Source organism: Anarhichas minor, unplaced genomic scaffold (genome assembly GCF_050575085.1).
Source record: "Anarhichas minor isolate MPS153535 unplaced genomic scaffold, ASM5057508v1 ptg000114l, whole genome shotgun sequence".
Taxonomy (NCBI): Eukaryota; Metazoa; Chordata; class Actinopteri; order Perciformes; family Anarhichadidae; genus Anarhichas; species Anarhichas minor.
The window spans coordinates 1,048,869-1,069,321 of NW_027466560.1; the positions used below are offsets into that span (position 1 = coordinate 1,048,869).

Here is a 20,453-nt window from a genome sequence, read left to right on the forward strand (position 1 = left end):
TGCTGTTTGTTTATTCCCATACCTCCATTCTGTGTATTCACCTTCACTGCTTTCTCTTCTCCCTGAACAGAGTCACAGGGACATGTTTTTTTTAGTTTAATACTTTCATAAACTGTTTAAAGAGTGCCACCTGCATTCATCACGTCGCTCATTGCTCCCGGGGCTCCGCATCGCACAACATTTCCATTTCCATATGAGCCGAACACCGAGATTCACAGAGGGAAACTCTGATTGAAACGTTAGCGAAGCAATCAGCTGTTACAGACAACCACATTAAAGCCGAAGGGTGTTTGAAAACGATTATGACGGGAAGGGTGACTCTTTCTGAACTATTGAAGGGATTTGATTGAAAGGCCCTCGCATCGACGGTGGGCTGCCGTCATCCAGAGTCCCGAGGCCGTGACATTGTTGTTTGTGTGAGCGTTGATGTGAAAGCGATTCAAAATCTCTCTCCACAGCTTCCTGTTGGTGATTAGAGACTCCACCAATAATAAAGCTGAAGTATTGAACCCGTACATCTCCTGTCGATCATGTCGATTCAGTTTGAATTTGTTGTTTCTCAAAGAATCGACGGTTTAGGTCTTAGATACTCGTCACATCTCCTGACCCAGCAGGAGCCTCGAGGACCTCTCAGTCCAGCCGGATCTGGATTACTGGTCCCAGAAGAGCCCCGCTTTAGATAACGCTGACTACTTAACCCAAGCTAAAGAACTCCCCGTTTCCCATTGTTTTTAATTTAACTTGTTTTATTGTTGTATTTAGGTGTGCATCGTTATTCAGTTTTTGCTCGCTGATATTGTTTTTTATCATTTATTTTCTGTGTAATCTGTAAAGGACTTTGGGTATGAAATGTATATTTGTCTTGTAAACAACCAGCAATATAATAAAGGAGGTCAAACGGCATCTAAGCTAATGTAGAATGTAGACTCGATGTGCAAATCATCTTTAAGTGTCTCAAATGTAAAAAAAATAAAGTATGATCCACGTGTCACTTTACTATAACATCTTTATTTAAAAGGATTTACAACACAAACTGGCACCACTTAAATTTAAATGGCATATTATTCTCATCCTTAGTTCCTCTCCACAACGCTGTATTTTTACAAACAAAACATGACTCTTCAACAAAAGAAAAGGTGTAATAATGTGGCAGTTCAGTACGTTTGTGATCTTTATAAAACGGGGAATTCAGAACAGACTGACCAGCATGAAATCAGCATGTGTGTGAGAGGACTTTGGGGCTTTTGAAGAAGAAAAGTTGAAACTGTAAATCCCCAAAAAACTTTTCAGTTACCTTCAAACATTTAGATAAAACCAGAGGAGAATCCGCAAACCAAAGGTTGTAGTTGTCCGTTGCAATAAAATGTGGCAACTCATTTACTTTTAGCTTAGCTGGATGTGGTCAATGGTTTGTGTTAGCTTAGTAGAGACCATCTAAGATGACTTGCATTGTTAACTTGTACACTGCGTGACCACAGAAATAGAATAGGAGCAGAATGGACTACCGGGGGGGTCGAGTGTTCAGCTAGCTAGCTAGTTAGCTTGTCCTCTGGAGCGGCGAGAAGTGAGGCAGAAGGACCGCCAAGACTCCAGCCTGCTTTTCGGTCTCATCTTCTGTGACCAGTGTAGCATTACAGCATGGCGAAATTACCACGCTAGCTAGCTCACTGGCCAGCTGTACGCTAGCTAGCTCACTGGCCAGCTGTACGCTAGCTAGCTCACTGGCCAGCTGTACACTAGCTAGCGTGGTAATTCCACAACACTTTCATGCTACACCGGCTACAGAAAGTGAGCCGTACAAAGTTGTCACTCGTTTATTCTCTACGCTTCGTAACGTTACTCCACTGTAAGTTCGCGACATTCCTTAAGACAGTTTAGTTTATGTAAAAGTTAGCCCGCTACAACGATCACAGTGGCAACGGAACACATAAAAATGGCCGCCGCTCTGACCATCCTGCTGTTGATTTGAATGAGAGTGTTCTGCGCCGCTTCTTTTTCTTCTTATACCCTCAACAAAAACATCACACCGTTTCTGTCAAACGGTTTATCTGGCCGATGGACTACTGGAGTTGAAACTGTAAATTATTGATATAGTTTATATAAGAGATTTTTATCTCGGGTCACATGAAAAACATTCACTTCCTGTGTCTGACACACGTTTAGTTTTGCCCCTTGAAGCTTTGAAATATCTGGTTTGCAGCCACATTTTGATTTATATCGAGCAGGAAGAGATAATGTGCACTCGAGTCACATCTGCATCATTTTATTATGAATTAAATATGTTCTCACTTGGCTTTCTGACATTTAAGGTGTGCAACACCACCGGCTGGATGCATTTGTGCACGAGATTGTTGGCTTGTGGATTTTTAGTGGTCAGACTAAGTAGGCGACTGTGCCATCTTTACACATGATGAAGCCACTTCGACACATGAAATCACTTTGGGATAAAGAAAGCGTGGGCATGTTGGGCTTCTCTCTTAGCTGCATGAACATGGAAGAACTGAACGTAGGCCATGTGAGATCAAATGGATAAGAGAGCGTTTTGCTCTTTATCCACGACGAGATGTTTTAAGAACACCGGGAAAGCACATCTCCAGACGATGATTTTAGCTGCCGCCCTACAGAACGGTAGAGTAACCCGGCTTCAGAGCTACGAACGAGCATCGAACAAACACGATTCATTAAATGTTTCGCTTCACATCATGGACATGAATACTCCTGATTATTACCGTCAATTCCATGAATGGACTCTATCGTCTCAATGACGAGGAGCTTTTCTACCGAACAGAACTTCTTCATGTGGCCGGCGTGGCAGTACGCAAAACTCTAGAACGCCGTCTGAAGAGGATGCACTGATGAAAGTCAGGTGGAGGTGAAGAATGAGGAAAAGAGAACGAGCAGCAACAACAACAAAACATTATATTATGTCCAAAGTTCAGGCAGGGAAAGTGACTGATGCCTCCACTGGCCAGGGGGGGGGCGGCTTAATGCTATAAAAGAAGTTTGTATTCTAATAGAAAACGGTTGTCTAAGGTAGTCTACTCATTTCAGAACTGCAAAAAAACTCAAATATACCCGACACAAATAAAGATTTAAATGAACTAAATGTGGAAAATCGATCACTTTCTGGAAGCAAATAGTTGAATTATGGTTTCATATTAAAGAAACTTGGGCAGTCAGTCTTTGCACACAGCCACTAGAGGGCCGTGCAGCCCCCCCTCCTAACAGAGATGATGTGTTCAGGCGGTCCCTGCTGCTCCTGCAGGCACCGCTGTGGAGATCGTCGCCGCGTTCAGACCTTTCCCTCGATGCCGCTGACCGCCTCGCCGGCGTCCTCCGCCTCCCGACTTGAGCTGCAACACAAGACGGGAACAACAGAGTGAGCCGGCCGTCACATGACGTCAGGGGAGAAGCTGAAGACGGCGGCAGAACGTCTCACTCGTCTGAACTTAGAAGGTTAAGAAGGTAAAGACATTCTATTCCTCTGGGGAAGGAATAAAAGGTAAGTTAGATCACAACCTTTTAAAAAGTAATACTTTGTGAAGCATGCGTGTCAGAAAGGCCTTAAACACTGGATCAGATATCTACAAGAACATGACGTCTGATCATCTGTTTAAATGTTGTTTTGGTCGAGAAACTTAAAATAAATTGAGATTTTTTTCACAGCAACATAAAGAGACATTAGAGGATTATGACCGGTTGTTTTTAACACACTGGTATCCAGTCGACACTCAGTTCATGTTAACGTTAACGGTATCGGGAAGGAAAAACGGGATTTATAAATGAGTTACAAAAACAACCTCACATCAAAATACTGTTTTGATGTCAGTATTTTGACGGAGACGTTCCCGTCCTCTCAGAACGTCAGAAGGGAAGAGCTCTGAAGATAAGGAGCCGTCACGACCGTGCAAGAACCTTTACCTTGTTCTCTTTGTTGCCGTCTTTACACAGAGCCGCCTCCTCTGCCACTGTCTGACGCAGCGAGGCAGGGAGAGGGGGAAGAGAGGGAAGAGAGGGAGAGAGGGAAGAGCAGGAGACACGGTAGAAGAGAAGCGTTAAAGTCAAACACACACAGCAGAAAAGAGAGGGGGGGGGGATGAAGAAGAGTGACGCGGTGGGGGGGGGGGGGGGGGGTGTGTGTGTACTGTTTCAACTGTGAAGGGGAGATGAGAGCAGGATCTGATGGGGGTGGGGGGTGGGGGGGTGAACAGACGGATCAGGACCAGTAAGAGACGGGACAGTGGAGGAGAAATGAACATTTAAACATTTAAAGACTCAGAAGCAGGAAGAAAAGGAAGCGAGCAGCATTTTAAATGACTTAACATTCAAACAGAGTTCAGTTTGTTGCAGAAAATGATCCAAAGTGGAGCGGAGTTACAAAAGAGTCTGCTTTATTGTTAAGATGTTTTTAAATACGATAAGTTAAATAAAGAACAGCGCCCTTAAGACAGGAACCCTAACCCTGAATCAAAGGGAAGTGTCCTGCATTATGTACTCAGTTCTGTCATCACGTACCTTTAACGCACTACACACCATGCAGGTACTCACTGGTAGCTGTGCTGTGTTGGGACTCGGCGGCCGCGCCGTCGATCCGGCCTCCTCATTGGCTGCTGTGCCCTCTTTGAAGGTCTTCTTACTGGCCAGCAGCTTGGCCTGCTGGGCCTTAGCTGCCTGGGTGTTCACCGCTTGGAGAAGCTGAAAATCACAAGCGCGGATTAATCGAGCGTGTTTTCTCTTCGTCACATCGACGCTGAAATACAGCGAGTTCTGAAGAGCTCCGGTACCTTGGTGATGGTGCCCACAGCTTTGGTGCGTCCTTCCCTGAACACCAGCTTGTGGTCACAGTGCAGGTACTCGGGGGTCTTGATGAAGCGGAAGTGGACCGCCGCCTTGTCCCCCGTCCGCAGGCAGTCTTTGTTCATGGTCAGGATGGTGGCCGTCTGCCTGATGCTGCCACAGTGGACTGGTGTGACGGAGAGAGAGAGAGAGAGAGAGAGAGAGAGAGAGAGAGAGCAATGGTTCAGGGTGAGCCAGAGACACATAGCAGCTACGTAAAGTGGTGCATATCAGAGAGTGAACACTCACCCATGGCCTGGTATCTTGGGGATATCGTGGTGGGGTGGTGGAGCACCAGAATCTCAGCCTCAAACTCCCAGGTGGCCTGTGGCATCAGCTTTGGGGAAACCATCACCATGCCTTTCCTTATGGACGAACGTTTGATCTGAGACACAGAGAGGAGCCGGTGAAGAGAACAATGGAGCTCGGGGAAGTGATGGAACCAAAATCCAGAACTAAGAGACACTCGTTGGGATCTGCATACATTCGAAGCTAGGAAACTAATTCATATGCACATCACACCAAAAAGCTTCAGAACACAACTTAACCGTGTGCCCGGTGGTCTAAAAAAAGCATTCAAATGTTCTCTGACAGACGTTCTTCAGCCAAATGATTCCCAGCAAACCTTTTTGAGGGCGAAGGACGCCGTCTGTCCCCCGCGGACCTCTTTGACGGGCATCCTCTTGCGGTGGATGGATTTGACTGCGATGGGGATGAAGGTGCCCAGCGGGTCCGGGCCCAAGAGCAGCGTGTCGTTCAGTCGTATCATTCCGCGTAACGTAGTCCCTGAAACTACTGTACCCACCCCCTGTAGAGAGAGAACCACCAATCACACACTTCTATAGAGACTCTCCGTCAGCATCGGTACGTGTTAAACGTTTCAAACCCATTTGAGATTAAGCCAAACTCCGGAAAGGACCAGAGTACTGAATTCTACCAGCGACTCAGCAGCCTCTCACCGGCGAGGCCAGGAGAGAGAAAAAGCATCTGTAGAGTGTCTCTACTTCGTACCGGCACCGAGTATGTGTCGTCTATCTGGAACTCGGCCGGCTCATCGTTGTTGAAGTTGGTCCTGGAGGAGAGGAGGTTGAGGAACATCTTCAGCAGTTCCATGTTCTCCCCCGTCACATTTGAGATTTGAAAAATTGGACACATCCTGCCGGGAGGGAGGGAGGGAGGAGGGAGGGAGGGAGGGAGGAGGGAGTCGGAGGAGGAGAAGAGAAAAGTAACTACGAGACGAACGCACGGCAACAAAACAGAAACTACAGCTCGGAACTGAAGCCCAAGTGTTGTTTAAGCGCCGCTAGCATCAGGGACGTTTAAACGTCAGCCTGATGTTCATTTCTCTCCATCTTTGGATCTTTCTTCTTCTTCTTCTTCTTCTTCTCACCTCTCAGAGCTGAAGTTGGAGGCTGTGACGATGACGTCGTCTGTGTTCTGGACCAGCACGGGGATTTTCCTGCAGCCCGGTGACTTTAATAACCTCTGCAACAGTTTTAGCGTCTCTGCAGACAAATCCACAAAACATTCATCACACGAGTTGTCCTCGAAAACAAAAATAAACGGCTGACACGACAAAATAATAATAATAATATAAAACGGTGAAATGCTTCACAAAGAGATGGAGAAAGGGTTTGGCCTCCATGAGAGATAGAAGCACTAACTAAATATTTCATCATATTTTAAGAAGAATACTTCCCGTTGTGTAGAAGGAACTGGTGTCTGCACAGTTTTAAACAAAAGAATGCTAAGTATGTAACAGATAAGTTGTAGTACTGACGTAATTACTGCTGTTGGGAATAAACATTATACTTCATTTACCATGCAAGACACTATTCTCACTAATACCGGACCTCTTACTGTGTGGTTACTTATCTTACTCTGTCAGAGGCTGAGCAGAGATGTGGTGCTGGTTATTAAGGTGCATTGTGTGTATATTTATATATATATATATATATATATATATATACATATAAAAGGTCTGGCCAGAGTTTCAGTCTACAACATTGTACCTCGAGAGACGATCGTGAGTCACTGTAGAATCCAGGACGTTTATATTGCAGTGAAAAATGCCCCAAAACGGAAAAAGTGGAACTAATAACAACACCAACTGTACTGAAAACATTCCAAATGGCATCAATATATATCTTTGATGTTTTCTTGCTGCTATGGCTTTGCTTTAACTGAGCTAAAGAAGCTGGAACATGAAGTAGGACGACTCCACGCGTGAGGATTAGAACGATTCAGCTGTTTGGTTGACGTTGGCGTATTCTTGCATGGACCCAGTAGTAGAGATACGCTGAACCTCTAATCTTTGAGCAGGTGGCCAAGCGTTACACAATGCACCCTGAAAGACACACGGCTTCTTTCTGGGTTCTAACCCCAACAGGTGTGTGAGTAGAACAGTGGTCTGTGTCTTTACCTTGCAGGATGTTGGCCGGACACATGTCTATCTTAGTGACCACTACAAACACGGGCACATTCAGGGCCAGAGCCAGACCCAGGTGCTCTTTGGTCATGCCGACGATGCCGGCGTTACTGCCAACCTGAGACGGGAGAGAGGAGGAGCAGGGACACAGAGCGGGGTTGTCTTTAATGATCGCCGTAGTGAGTATGAACACGCCAGAAAATGACGTAATCACGGCCGGCGAGAAAGCTCCGCAAGTGGTCGCAGTGTTTGGTCGTGCACCTCTGAATATTTGTAACTTGGCGCGAGGTGCACGATCACGTGACTGTCAGTCATAGTTCACTGATAAAAACAGTGATGTACAGAGAAGGCCAATTTGTTTTTAGATGCTTTAGAAACAGGAAGTGTTAAAAATCTACATGTGAGTTAATATTTTGCAGCCAAATCAAACAGTTTACAGGATATATTAAACCTTTGTTTCTTTACAATACATTTAATACTTGACTTGTTTCTTTACAGTTTGTATAAAGGTAAGCTCGCTCTCCGTCTGCGGAGGCTCGCGCTGTGTATGAACGAAGCTTTAGGTTTGCAGAGGACAGGAATAGAAAATGAACAAACGATGAAACAACAGGACACTTCCCCCGACCCGCTCTCCTCTCTCACCATGAGCATGCAGAAGTCCGGCAGGTGTCCCGTCATGCCGAACACGGTGGTCTTGAGGTACTTCTCGTGGCCGGCCAGGTCGATGAAGGTGATGACCTTTGAGGACTTCTCACAGATTTTGGTCCAGTCGAGGCCGCCGCCGTGGCTGTCCGGCTTGTTCACCACCTGAAGGAGACGACGCAGACAACAGCACACGATTTACACAAGAGTGTAATAAAACAGTTCAGAGTATATATATATATATATATATATATATATATATTTCTGTAATTTCTCCACATTAATCTGAATGGAAAGCTCAGTTTCTGCTGCTGATGTTGAATAAATATAACATTAAGTCAGTTTAGCCGTGAACCTCGATTGTCAGCGTTAAAGTCCCTCTTTTCCCTCCAACACCATAAACATTTGCATATTGTACAATGTGAGATGCAACACCTACATCTATGTTCTGGTCTCATGCAACAAAAACAAGAGTACAGTCTAATGATGCACCGTTGGTGTCACATCTCTACAACACTGAGGAACCAACAAAGCTAGATATTTAGTATGTTTTTGATGTATGGTAGGAGAGGAGCTGTCACTGTCTTCATTTAGCACTTGCCGTGGCTCATGCTGTAAGTCCTGAGCGTTGGCAGAAGCTCACCTGTCCCTCCTGGTCAAAACCCAGGATATCATTGCCCACACTGCTGGTCCTGCCACTCTCCATTTCATGTTTGTGTCTAAAGAGCTTCTGGCGAGCAAAGCCTCTGCCATTGTCCAGCTCACCGTGGGTCAAAACCCCCAGCAGCGTGCTCTTCCCCGCGTCCACGTTCCCTACCACCGCCACCCTGGAGACAACAGGGAGGAGAAGGTGAAGAGTGAGGGCTGCAGGTCACAGAATACAAGTTGTTATATCAGCGCAGTGACGGGAAGCCGGTACACATCCTCTCTCTCTCTGCCTGTAAAGGCTTTAAAAGGATCCACTCCTCATTCTCAGGTGTGTCGGAGAACTACGGCGGCCTTCGAGTAAAGCAAGAACGGGAAAGTCTCTCTCTAGATGCAGTCTTTGGTTTGTCCGCTCTGGGCTACCGTAGAAATACGACAGTGCGACATGTCGGACTCCGTGAAGAGAACCTGCTCCCTATGTAGATATAAAAGGGCTCATTCAAAGTTAAATAAAGCACAATGAGTCTTAGTTTCAGGTGATTTATACACTAATAACAACATAGTTATGAATACTATATTACACTTCTGCTAAAAGAGCCCTTGAAATGCTACACACTAGCTTGTTGATTGTCTGTCTCTCTGTTCCTGTTCATGTGTAAATGAACATGCATCCTCAGCATAAACACAGGAGAATAACTATCAAAATAAACAACAAGCCCACACAGCGCACTGAGACGACGGTTGAGGTACTAATTATAAACTAAAATAAGACTTTTCCTCTGAATGTTACCTGACTTCCAGGAAATCCTCCTCGCCCACACGCCGGCGGATGAGGTAGTCCCGAATCCTCCCGCCAGCGTCCATCCTCTCTCTCAGGAAGATCAGGTCGGCCTCAATCTGTTCACACAGCGAGCGCACTGTGGCCACCGACGCCTCCATGTCCTTCTCATCCAGACCGTAGTCGCCCCCGTCTAAACAGAGAGGAGAAGGATGGACGAGGAGGGCAAAAAGAGGAAGACAAGAGAGTAACTGCAGGAGAGAGAATGATACGTCTGGTCAATGTCAGGGCTGATGTAAAGGGAATGTTTGTAACCTGCTATATGACAGGCCGGTGGTCAAAGAAAGAGTAAATAAACAGGTGGTTTGTGGGAGTCGAGTGAGATGAGAAAACCTTCTTCTGTGAGCACCACGCCTGCCAAAACGACTCGATCCAAGAAGAGCAGACTGTCAGCGGTTACTACACAGGAGGTGTATGTTTTTAAAACACTACAGCGTGCGTGTTTCTCAGCGAAGGAACCTAAGTTGGGCCCTAACTCGTTACACCAGCTACTGTGGTTGAAGGAGCTCACTGTTGCTTCTCTCAATGTAAACAGCATTCCACTAACTGGACACATGAACGGCTCGTATTGGGCTGAACAAACAGAAACCACAGTCAGGTCAGTAGGCCAGACAGACATGAACTAGTGAACTACTGACATTCCCCGTGCTGACAGGGGGGAAACCGACACCCTTTCACACGACCCACCAAAACAGGCCACACGCGTTGCTGCAGCAGGCAAAAAATAACTCTGGTTGCCGACAAAAGCGCTCGTGGCCGAGGAGCTCAGAATGAAAACCAAATAGCAAACACACGGGGACGCGAGGACACACCAGGCCACGGCTACACGGTGACTTTTTATTAAATATACGGACAAATCCCTCCAGTCTTATTCATGAAATGAACACTGCTACCCATCTTAGAACATTTGTTTTGGACATGAAATGTCATCATCTGTGATGGCAGAAGCAACAACAACAGCTGATGTATACGTTTATGAAAGCGTGAGGCCAGTGCAGCAGCATCAGTACAGGTCTGATCGGGTTCTAAGATAACTTCACTTTCTCTTCTGAATCTACCACCGGAAGCTTTCAGCTGTGACCCACTTACAACAAATCCATCTCACTGCATCGACGGATAACAAAATAACTACAACTGCATGCAGTGAATGTGTCCTTCTGAATCTCTACTCTTTAAGTGAGATTTAAAGCAAGTCTTTCATCTTTAAGCAAGACTTTCTAGCTTACAACGGTTTTATTGGACACACACTCATGTAAATAATAAACTAAACTAAAGGCGAAGATTGAATTATGTGATGTTCGATGGAACCAGGTGTATGCTCACATGTAGTCACTCTTACCTGAACCCATCCCGACCACGTAGATGGTCTCTCCACAGCCCTCGTCTATCTGCTGCCTCAGGTGCCGGAGTAGTGAATCGTACTGTTGCCCCGATGGACTCACTAGAACCAGCTGAAGAGGGAGACACAACAGAGACAACAGAGACAAGTCTCATGTGGGTGTCTTCAACTAGTAAAGCACATGGCCTTAAAACAAAGGCTGGCTTTTGCTTTAAGGCCATGTGCTCTGAAAGAGCTGTGTTTTGAAAATTCAAATGACTGCAAAGTTTGCACATACAGTAGATAAAGCCAACGGCTGGACGCAGTTATACGTTAGTAGTGCAACTTACTCAGTAATCTCTGTTAAACGTTTATGTGATGCCGTCTGTTATATTTTTATTTGTTGATTTTATGTGATGTCGTCTGTTATATTTTTATTTGTTGATTTTACTAACTATATATTTATATAATTTTATTTATTTATTAGTTTATTTGTATCGTATTGACTGTCTCACTGAACTTTCTGTTATTGTTATTATTGCCTTTTGCTGCTTTGTCTGTCAAAGCACTTTGTAAACTGTTTTTAAAGGTGCTATATTAATAAAGTTATTATTATTACTTTCTGACGTTTTTGCACAGCCAGTCCAAACTGTGCTTTGTGTGGCTTTTCAGGCAACAGATATGTCGTAAAATGAATATATTATTAATTATATATATGTAAATATTATATAAATATACATATAATAAATGTAATTCTATGTCATTAATAATATATAAATATATACTAATATATGTATATATTATAATAGTACCGCACAGCATTTCTCTTTATATAGAGGAATATTATATGTTTGTTTTTAGTAGAAACAAATTCACAGTGAGGCCTACCTTGTTGCTTAAGTCTAAATGATCCTCGGACTCGCAGTTTGCACCCTCGCCGTCTTCAGAGCCGTCCGCGCCGCATGGATCGTCGGCACATCCCCGGTCCGGTGCAAACATGCAAGCGGGCACTATGGACTCCACCGCCGGTATTGCACTCGGGCACGATGCCGCTAGTTCTGTCGCCGTTAACGACGCCATTTCTATAGAGGGAGAAAAACAAAACAAAAAAGAAATAAACAAACGTATCTCATTCGTTAGGCTACGCTAGCTAGCCTTTAGCCATTAGCAAAGACACATAGAGTTAAAGGGTTGTTTACCACAGCTAGCTAGCTAGCTTATGCTAACCAAACATAACCAAACCCTCTTAGAATGAGGAGCACATTAAAAACAATTAATCGCCATAGCCGTCAACTACGTTTTCAAACTCTTCGACATGCGAATGACGAACTATATATGTAAATCCGTTATGAACTGAAGACGTACCAGAAGTTGCTAACTAGCTGACAAAGCTAACTTAGTTTTCTATTCTGGTTAGCTTCGGGTTTCTGGCCACTGAATGTACGACACGCCCACCATAGAATAGAGACAGGAGATTGGCTACACTACTCAAAGTAACGCCCACTGGATGACGTGTACCATACGGCAGCGTGGTTGCTCCGTGAAATCCTGACCTACTTTCAGACACTGAAACCCACACGCGCTCTGCATGACATATTCATACTAACTAACTTGAAAATGAGGATTATTCTGAATAAATGTAGGTGTGACACACAAATGAAAATAAACAATAAATTAATTGATTAATCATCTTTAGTCAACCTATACTGAAATGAATAATTGTAGTTGAACAGAAGAGGAAATGCTGATAGTACCTTAATAGTTGTATAAGTGCCATTAAATGCACATGTACAGCAAGTGAAAAAGAGAATTCTTCTGTGAATACATGTCGGCCATGCAAAAAAATAAAAAGATTTGGTTGGGTGTTTTCCCCTTTCGTCTTTCCTTTTCCCGGTTCCAGTTTGTTTGCATATATTTAATGGCACCGATGGTCTTGATCTTTTCCATATTTGAGAAATGTGAAACGCGCGCTGATAATTATGTACATGCATATTGCACATACATCTTCCATATCAACATGCTTTGCAATTTGGACGGTACAAATATTCAAGCCAAGTTTTTATTTAATGCCTACACAGATGCAAAACATGAATGTGTATACATACATTGTTAATAAATATGATGTTCTATTTAGGTATCTGCTATTTAAATATCAACACAGTAGTATGATATTATTTTTTCATAACAAAACAGATTGTATCTATAATTTGTTTAATTTAATTTGTCTATGCATTTGTATTTATATATGTATTATATATTTATTGTGCTTTTGAGTCAGTTTCCAAATAGGGATAAAATTAACTGTTATTATATCACAGTATAAAATGAGGCAAACCAAATGCAAACTAATACACAGCTTCCACTTCTCTCTCAAAAGTCGGCTGTCAACAGTCTCAAATATATTGAATATTTCTCAGCAACACTATCATAAATGGTCTCATGGGCCCCCAGAAGTCAAGGCATCTACTTTATCATATACAGGCAGTGCAGGTAACCGACTGACGAACGTGAGCCAATAAGTAGCCAGTGATTGTGGTTCATTCTGAGGACAGCGTGAACAAAAATATGACTTAATTGTAATTGTAAACAATGCCACTTAATACGTATTCTTTTGAGTGACGATCCAAAACCGCCAGCATCCTGTAACATGAAGCGGAACAATAATTGGTTCCATTTAGGGTCAAATATTGACCTGTGCGATTGGTCTTTTTTTTCCCTTTACAACCCTTTCCTTGTTGGTTGCTTCCTCCCAGCGTCACCGCTCTTATATAAACCACTCACCTGCCTGCAGAGCTTTGTCATTGGAGGCACAACCCACTGAAGACAGCCAAGATGGTAAGCTCCATTCACAGGAGAGTGCTTCACTCTCCACATGGACACACACCTGCATTCATTCATCCTGTCACTCCTTATCTCAGTTATATCTTCATACTGAGCTCAGAACAAGAAGGTTTCTCCTCAAACGTCTCCGACTTTTACAGCCGCAGTCTTTGATGTAACGTTAATGTTCGATGTGCTACATTACATTTCTAAGAGATGCTGTATGTCTTACGTTTTAGCTTTCTTAAGGTAGAAGTGGTCCATTTTAAAGAGGTTTGCAGAGCTGTTAACACTTATTCACTATATTTTGTAAAAGTGCTGACAGCTTGAACTCAAGTGTTTGGTAGTGACCGTCTACTTTTTCAGGTTTAGTTATTCTTTTCTATCTGGTCAATCATTAACATTCATTTCAGAGGGACATGTGACAATTTCTCACGTGTACAGGGTGTCACAGATGTGTAGATCAAAACCAAAGCTGACCTACTAATCTAACATCTCCATATGTCTCTGCTCAGGAAGTGCTTTGCTTCCCATAATCCTAAATGACACTTCTTCACTTCAAATCTAAATACTTGGCTCAGCTGTTAACTCGGCTTCCTCACAGTAGAAAGTGCTGAGCCTCTTTAATCCCTGTGAGAATATGTATTGTAAGATATAATATGTCTGGGATGTTGCACACTGCTCCTGAACAGTCAGGGTGACTCAAACCCCTGCAGGGATTAATACACCGTAACTGAACTTAATTATTCTCCAACATCCGGCCTGCAGTCCATGATAAACCAGTATTGATCAGAGATAAGGCATGAGGCCTGACTGAATGTATTGTAGGTGGCATAGACTGAGGTATCTATAGGTGTGGTGCAGGTTTATTGGGGTCAGGATACTGCAGTCCATGTGTAACTCATATCAGGTGATGCCCAGCAGATAGGTAGGAGGAACAGTAGTGAATGGAATGTATTGCTTTATTGATTAGGATGAACAAGTGAACTGACTATGAAGAACATTCATGGTCGGGTTAGATAAGATAGGTGTTTTATCAGGTTTGCTAAGCCACACACACACACACACACACACACACACACACACACACACACACACGTTACAGAGGTGTGGTATATGTATATATCTATCTAGTGTCTGTAGGTCTACTGTGGCAGACGGTTGATGCACAGGCGTCTTTTTATGGTTTTATTGTCCGTATACGACGACCACACGTCGAGGAACAAATACGGCGCCTTCCTGTTTCTCTACTTTTACAGCCGATGGCATTGATCCACTCTGGTTGATCATCAACAGCTAAGAGAAGAGCTCCATCAACTCCCCCGCACAATCATCTCTGTTTGTCTCCAAAGTATGTAAATTATATGTCAAAGACAATTAAATATACTTCTGCTCGGCTATCTTCTGACTGAAATGTCAGCGCAACTTAGTTTCACTGACAAAATGGGCAGTTTTTGATGCAGAAGGATGAACATGAGAAACAGAGCGAATAGTTCACATTCAGCCCGACTTCCTGTAAAAGCTCTCCTCCGATTGTTGGTCTGATCTCAATTATTTAGTTGTAATAAAATGAAAAGGACAAATAGTTTGGCTCATTTTCTCATGTAAAAGTTTGCTCAATAATCAATATTCTGTGTGACGTGAAGTTCAATTCAAATCTCTAAATGTCATTTTAGTTATGACGCATCCATCCATCCATCCATCCATCCATCCATCCATCCATCCATCCAGTTCCCATTTTCCTCTTTGTCTTCTCTCTTTGCAGAAAGTCAAAGACATGACATTCAAGGAGGGGCAAGAGTTCAAGATCCGCATCAAGCCCAAGGACGACTGCAGTCAGTAAGTTCCCCTTAAAGGGATCAAGTAGTCAATGATTCGTTTAATCAAGAGGAAGTTTAATGTTTCACCCACTTCTTCACTTTTTCATTGCACCCTTTTGACCTCTGTGTTCCTGCCTCACTTTGCAGCTTTTCCATCAACATCGGCCACGACTCTGACAACATCGCGCTGCACTTCAACCCCCGCTTCGACAGCAGCGGTGACACCAACGTCATCGTCTTCAACTCCTTGTCCGGGGGAAGCTGGGGCGACGAGCAACGCGAGGGAAACTTCCCCTTCGTGTGTGGGGAGGAATGCAAGGTGTGTTGGGAGAGTGTGAGGGAGTCAATAATATAGTCTGCAATCTCAAATGATTCAGTTAAGCCCGATACCAACGACTCAGCCGGCAGAAAAAAAGTGCTGCCATTGAAGGTTTCTGCAGACCACAGATACGTTGAATGTTTCTGAACCTCATACCTTATAGATAGCTTTCATATCAGCCTTGTATCACGCTCGCAGAAACGCACAATGACACGTAGATAACGTTGGTTCAGGCCATGGAAGTATAGTAAGAACTAGACACCGGACCCCAAGATGTCTATTCAGTCCAATGAGAATTGCTCGCTTGGCGCATACTTCCAATAAGTTTTCTAACTTCCGGGTTTACTTTCGGGGTGTGTGGCTCGCTGACTATGAGCAACTGTGTTTCTCCCGCCCGCGAGTTCCCGCTCGGCTCATAGACTTTACATTTTGATGACGCCACACATTTTTTAACCGCTTGTCTCCCCCCAGGGAAAGTTTTTCAATATAAAACCTACTCATACTACGACCAAGAAAGGTCGTATCAGCAAAACCTCGTATGTTTCGATTGAGGCCGGGTGCGTTTTATTGCTTCATGTTTCACCGTTTCGTTTGTGAGAGGAAGAAGAAGTTATTTCTGCTTTCAGAGGTTCGTCAGTCGTACTTTAAGGCACTTCTGTTTAATTCAAGAGTAAAAGAAAGTTCACGCAATCATATCTCCAAAGAAAAGGTAGACAGATGTGGTGCTGCCTTTAAATTGTGCTCCAATCTTTTTACATCGAATTCTGCACAAACTAAAATGACAAATATCTAATTACAAATACAAAGTCAGGCATAGAATTACGTGGCATTCTTCTGGTTTTATCATTGTTGAGACAACAAAGGCTCAAAGCCGCTTTTGGGGGGTGATTGAAGTTCACACACAGACCCGCTGTATTTTAAAGCTTACTCTTTTGAAGACCATTAGATTACCGTTGCTGTATTTATTGTAGTCATTTGGCTCAAGCTCAAACTCCACCATGTCTTTGGCCATAAAGAGGTTATTAATTCTGGACTCGGTGTCTGTGCTGCAACACTGTTAAGTCAACAGACGCTGAGCTGTCCAATCATGTGGGGCTTTATGGGCTCATGAAGAGAAAGAGAGATCATCTATCTCAGTCATTCTTTTTACATCCTCTTATCTCTTTCAATGTCTGAAATCAACTGAACGTGACACGGTCTCTCTTTGTCCTCGACAGTTTTACATCAACTTCAACAACGAGCAGTTTTACATCAAGCTTCCTGATGGCTCCATGCTGAACTTCCCCAACCGACTGGGAGACGTCAAGTACAAGTACTTTGATGTCAGCGGCGACGCGAGGATCATCGGCATCAAGATCAAGTAGAAGTTCTTGACTCTTGACCTGTCCACCGTGTGTGTGTGTTGCTTCAATAGTCTGTTGTACATTACTGAACCCAGGCCTTGTAATTCATCCTCTCTCCAGCTGAGGCGTGTGGTAAGAATAACACTCGAGATTTGTACCGTCAAGGAGTGCTGATGCTGTAATGAGATGAAATGACCTAAAGAGGGAGCCACAGCACATCTTACCTCACTGTGTCTGCTCCACGTCTCATCCGTCACTGGGTTTGTTAATAAATACTGAGACGAAAAGAAGTGTGTCTGTCTATTTCTCTCACTCTCCAACACACACTAATAACCTCCAATAATGAGTCTTAATTCTCTTAACTCTACATGCAACATTCATGAAACAGACATTATATTAAAAAATCAACAATAAAAAAGTACTCGTTCATATTTTGACTATTTGACAACAGAGTGAGCTGTGATGTTACAATTCATGCAGGTTTTTCAGTCAACATTTTGCGGCGGTGACACCTTTAGAGGAGGTGTTCATAGAGGACGGAGAAGTTTAAGATCACGTTACAACTAAGAAGAGATTTTGTCAAGATGCATTTAAAGCGAGACGCTGCAGGCAAAAACATCGCGATTTCATGCACCTGTCAGTTATAGAGACTTTGATCTATTTTGCTTCCATAACTTCTTTTTTCAGACTAAAAAACATCTAAAATACACATTTAGGTGTTTAATGTACTACTTCCTGTATTGGTGTCTGTATTTCGTAGTTACCATTAGATGCATATTTAAGGCTAACAGGACGATGACATAAAGAGGGACCGTGTACGACAGAGGAGACATGAAGTACATTCTCGCAGAGACAATTTGCAGGAGGACTCCAAGAAGCCGTGGCTCGAGGCCGAGGAATGTGGCACGGTGCGACCACATTCCCAGAGAGTCCATGAAATCATCCTTTACATGTGTGTGTGAGTGTGTGTGTGTGTGTGAGTGTGTGTGTGTGTGTGTGTCACCTGGATGGCAAATAGACGAGTGAAAGAAAAAAAATGAAGCAGTTAACATTTAATTTGTTCAAATCATCACAATGTTCAGAGTAATTGTGAAGTATATGAGTGACATGATCAATTCTAGCCACCAGTATAATATTTTCCATATTATAACTTGTTCAAGGCTAGTGAAACCTTTTTAACTCACATTTGAACCCAAATATCAGTAGTTTTATAGATGCTTTCAAATATGTCATGATGTGGAGATTGTTAGACAGGCATTTGTACTGTACATGTGGGGATAAGTATTAGATTATAAAACAGAACAACCAGAAGACTTGCAGTCAGACTTTCATGTCAGCAAACATCCACCTGCTGTGCTGAGTTCCTGTGAATCCTTCACAGCTCTGGTTAAACAGAGCAGGAACTGTGTCGCATCACACCCAATATGTTTGCAGCATCGACAACGTTTGTAGAGAATGCCACCTGAGATAACAAGCGTCTCACAAATATTTTCCACTTTTGTACACAATTACTACCACAAAAAAAAGTCCTCTCTCAGGCTGATGAGCAGCACAACGTTTTGTCGCTCAGTCGTCATTTATTCGTCAACGAGAGCTCCTGCAGTGGCGTCGTCACAGCTGACACGGGGTCGGCCCTGCTCGAACCCACGGACTGACCTTTCTGGGCCAAGTAATCTTTATAGTTCCGGGTTAGAAGAGTGTAAAGAAACGGATTGATGCAGCTGTTCCCGTAGGTCAGGCACGTCACGAAGAAATTCACGTAATTATGAGCGGCTGGAGAGAAAGACTTCAGGGACTCTGGAGAGAACAGTTTGGCTAGCTGCCACCCCCAGAAGGGCAAGAAACAAGCCCAGTAGGCAACAACAATGCAAAAGATCATCGACACGACTTTTTGCTTGAGTCCTCTCCTCCGGGCGGACCGGCTGCTGCCTCCTAAACTAGCCTGCACGACCCAGTAGCGGCTGGCCAGCCCCACATACAGCCCGACGATTACCAGTCCAGGAACTAGAACGCTTGTTAGAAACAGAACGGTGAGATAAGCCTTGAAGGCCTCAGGGGTCCAGGTAGGGAAGCAGATCCTCTTCACCAAACCAGCCGCGGTTGGTTTGCCCTCGCTGAGTCGGATCATCACCATCATGGGAAGCGTTAGCACGAAAGACAACCCCCAGATAATCCCTGCCGCCAGCCTTCGCTTACGGGACGAGGACCTGTGCGCGCTGAAGGGCCTTGCCACGGCGCGGTAGCGTTCCAGGCTCATGGCCACCAGAATGAAGACGCTGGCATGCATGGTGAGGAGGTCGAGACTCAGCAGGATGCGACAGCCGGCCTCGCCAAACAGCCAGTCGTGGGCGAAGTAGGTGCAGACCACGAAGGGGATGGTGGAGAGGTAGAGCAGGTCTGCCAGAGCCAAGTTGATGATGTAAACGTACATGGAACCTGTCCGGCGCAAAGCGGCCGAGCGGGTAATGATGAGCGTGTACGTGTTGCCCACCACGCCCATGGCGCACATGATCATCAGCGTGGCACCGAGCAGGAACGTCACCCAGAGGCCCCCGCCGCCTCCACCGCCACCGCCGCTCTCCTGGGACCCTCCATCTCCAGCCCCTGGGCTCAGGACTAGGTCCAGCTGTGGCGTGATGGTGGCATTAGAAGTGCAGTTCATCGCAGGGTCACAGATCAAAAGGTCAGAGGTCGGGCCCTGATGCTTCAGAGCCAATTCACGCGGAGCTGTTTCACGGTTGACTCCTGCATTCAATTGGAAAAGGTTTTAAAGTCTGTACGAACATTTCAGGCAGTGATGCAAAACACGGATTGAGGATTATGATCGTTTTTTAAAAGGTACGTCCAGCACAATCCAGGGGAGAAGCATTGCTTTTACAACTTTGTTAAATTCTGTAAATTGTTGGAGACAAATCCAAAGAAACAGCACTAATGGGCAATAGGTGTCAAGAGACAGTACAGCACTGACATGGCCAGCAGCTTCAGTGACTACGCAGCTTCCTGTAGCTTGTAGCGCTTGTCCCCAAAAATAAAGTCCTCAACCGAGCCATGATCCCCGTCTGTCTCCAAAAGTGGCGAGTTGGGACGCTGCCTTTCAACTTGACAAACTGCGGTAAAGCTCCTGCAGGGCAGAGATGTGCTGGATCAGGACTTGAGTTGCTGACACTTCCAGGCAGAGTCTCATTATGTCACTTTCAACACATACAGAAAAAACCTGAGCGCTTTTGGTTGTTTTTTTTCTTCTCGATTGCACCGAGTGCGGGTTGAATCATCGTACTACATCCAGTCAAAAGTCTTCTCTTGTCCAGATTTCTACCTGCATGAAGGCGCTTTAGTGGTACAGATCCTTCGCTTTCTCCAGATGATCCACGTTAACGCTCACCGGCGCTCCTCCACACCTCCGTTTGGTCCATTTGACTCCCTCCCGTTTGGTAGAAGACTTTT

The 20,453-nt window shown here is 44.4% G+C and overlaps 3 protein-coding genes across 4 annotated transcripts; 1 reads left to right on the forward strand and 2 right to left on the reverse strand.

Annotated features, from left to right (window-relative positions):
• Positions 1-988: 988 nt before the first annotated feature.
• Positions 989-12,159, reverse strand: gtpbp1l (GTP binding protein 1, like). Of its 2 annotated transcripts, XM_076082927.1 has the most exons (15): positions 12,073-12,159; positions 11,596-11,789; positions 10,729-10,840; positions 9,342-9,522; positions 8,550-8,733; positions 7,907-8,071; positions 7,259-7,382; positions 6,227-6,341; positions 5,848-5,992; positions 5,462-5,644; positions 5,086-5,221; positions 4,785-4,963; positions 4,549-4,695; positions 3,922-3,972; positions 989-3,353 (listed from the first exon to the last, which is right to left on the reverse strand). In XM_076082927.1, the coding sequence occupies exons 2-15, from the start codon at positions 11,785-11,787 to the stop codon at positions 3,240-3,242; spliced, it is 2,028 nt and encodes a 675-aa protein (XP_075939042.1). In that variant the 5' UTR covers positions 11,788-11,789; positions 12,073-12,159; the 3' UTR covers positions 989-3,239. The 2 variants fall into 2 exon arrangements, with proteins under 2 accessions (XP_075939042.1, XP_075939043.1); XM_076082928.1 differs by lacking the exon at positions 3,922-3,972.
• Positions 7,432-17,255, forward strand: lgals2b (lectin, galactoside-binding, soluble, 2b). Its single transcript, XM_076082930.1, has 4 exons — positions 7,432-7,447; positions 15,297-15,366; positions 15,495-15,666; positions 16,884-17,255. Exons 1-4 carry the CDS (start codon positions 7,432-7,434, stop codon positions 17,028-17,030), a joined length of 405 nt encoding a protein of 134 aa, XP_075939045.1. The 3' UTR covers positions 17,031-17,255.
• Positions 17,256-18,582: 1,327 nt separating this feature from the next.
• Positions 18,583-19,671, reverse strand: uts2r4 (urotensin-2 receptor 4). Its single transcript, XM_076082960.1, has one exon. It carries the CDS (start codon positions 19,669-19,671, stop codon positions 18,583-18,585), a length of 1,089 nt encoding a protein of 362 aa, XP_075939075.1.
• Positions 19,672-20,453: the final 782 nt, after the last annotated feature.

Excerpts from the sequence above, each read along its gene's own strand:
- uts2r4 (XM_076082960.1), bottom strand. The coding sequence starts at position 19,671 with ATGAACTGCACTTCTAATGCCACCATCACGCCACAGCTGGACCTAGTC.
- gtpbp1l (XM_076082927.1), bottom strand. The coding sequence starts at position 11,787 with ATGGCGTCGTTAACGGCGACAGAACTAGCGGCATCGTGCCCGAGTGCA. Across the intron at positions 8,734-9,341 it reads GAGGATTTCCTGGAAGTCAG|GGTGGCGGTGGTAGGGAACG; the intron begins GTAACATTCAGA and ends TGTTGTCTCCAG. Across the intron at positions 3,973-4,548 it reads CCAACACAGCACAGCTACCA|ACAGTGGCAGAGGAGGCGGC; the intron begins GTGAGTACCTGC and ends TCGCTGCGTCAG.
- lgals2b (XM_076082930.1), top strand. Across the intron at positions 15,367-15,494 it reads CCCAAGGACGACTGCAGTCA|CTTTTCCATCAACATCGGCC; the intron begins GTAAGTTCCCCT and ends CTCACTTTGCAG. Across the intron at positions 15,667-16,883 it reads TGTGTGGGGAGGAATGCAAG|TTTTACATCAACTTCAACAA; the intron begins GTGTGTTGGGAG and ends TGTCCTCGACAG.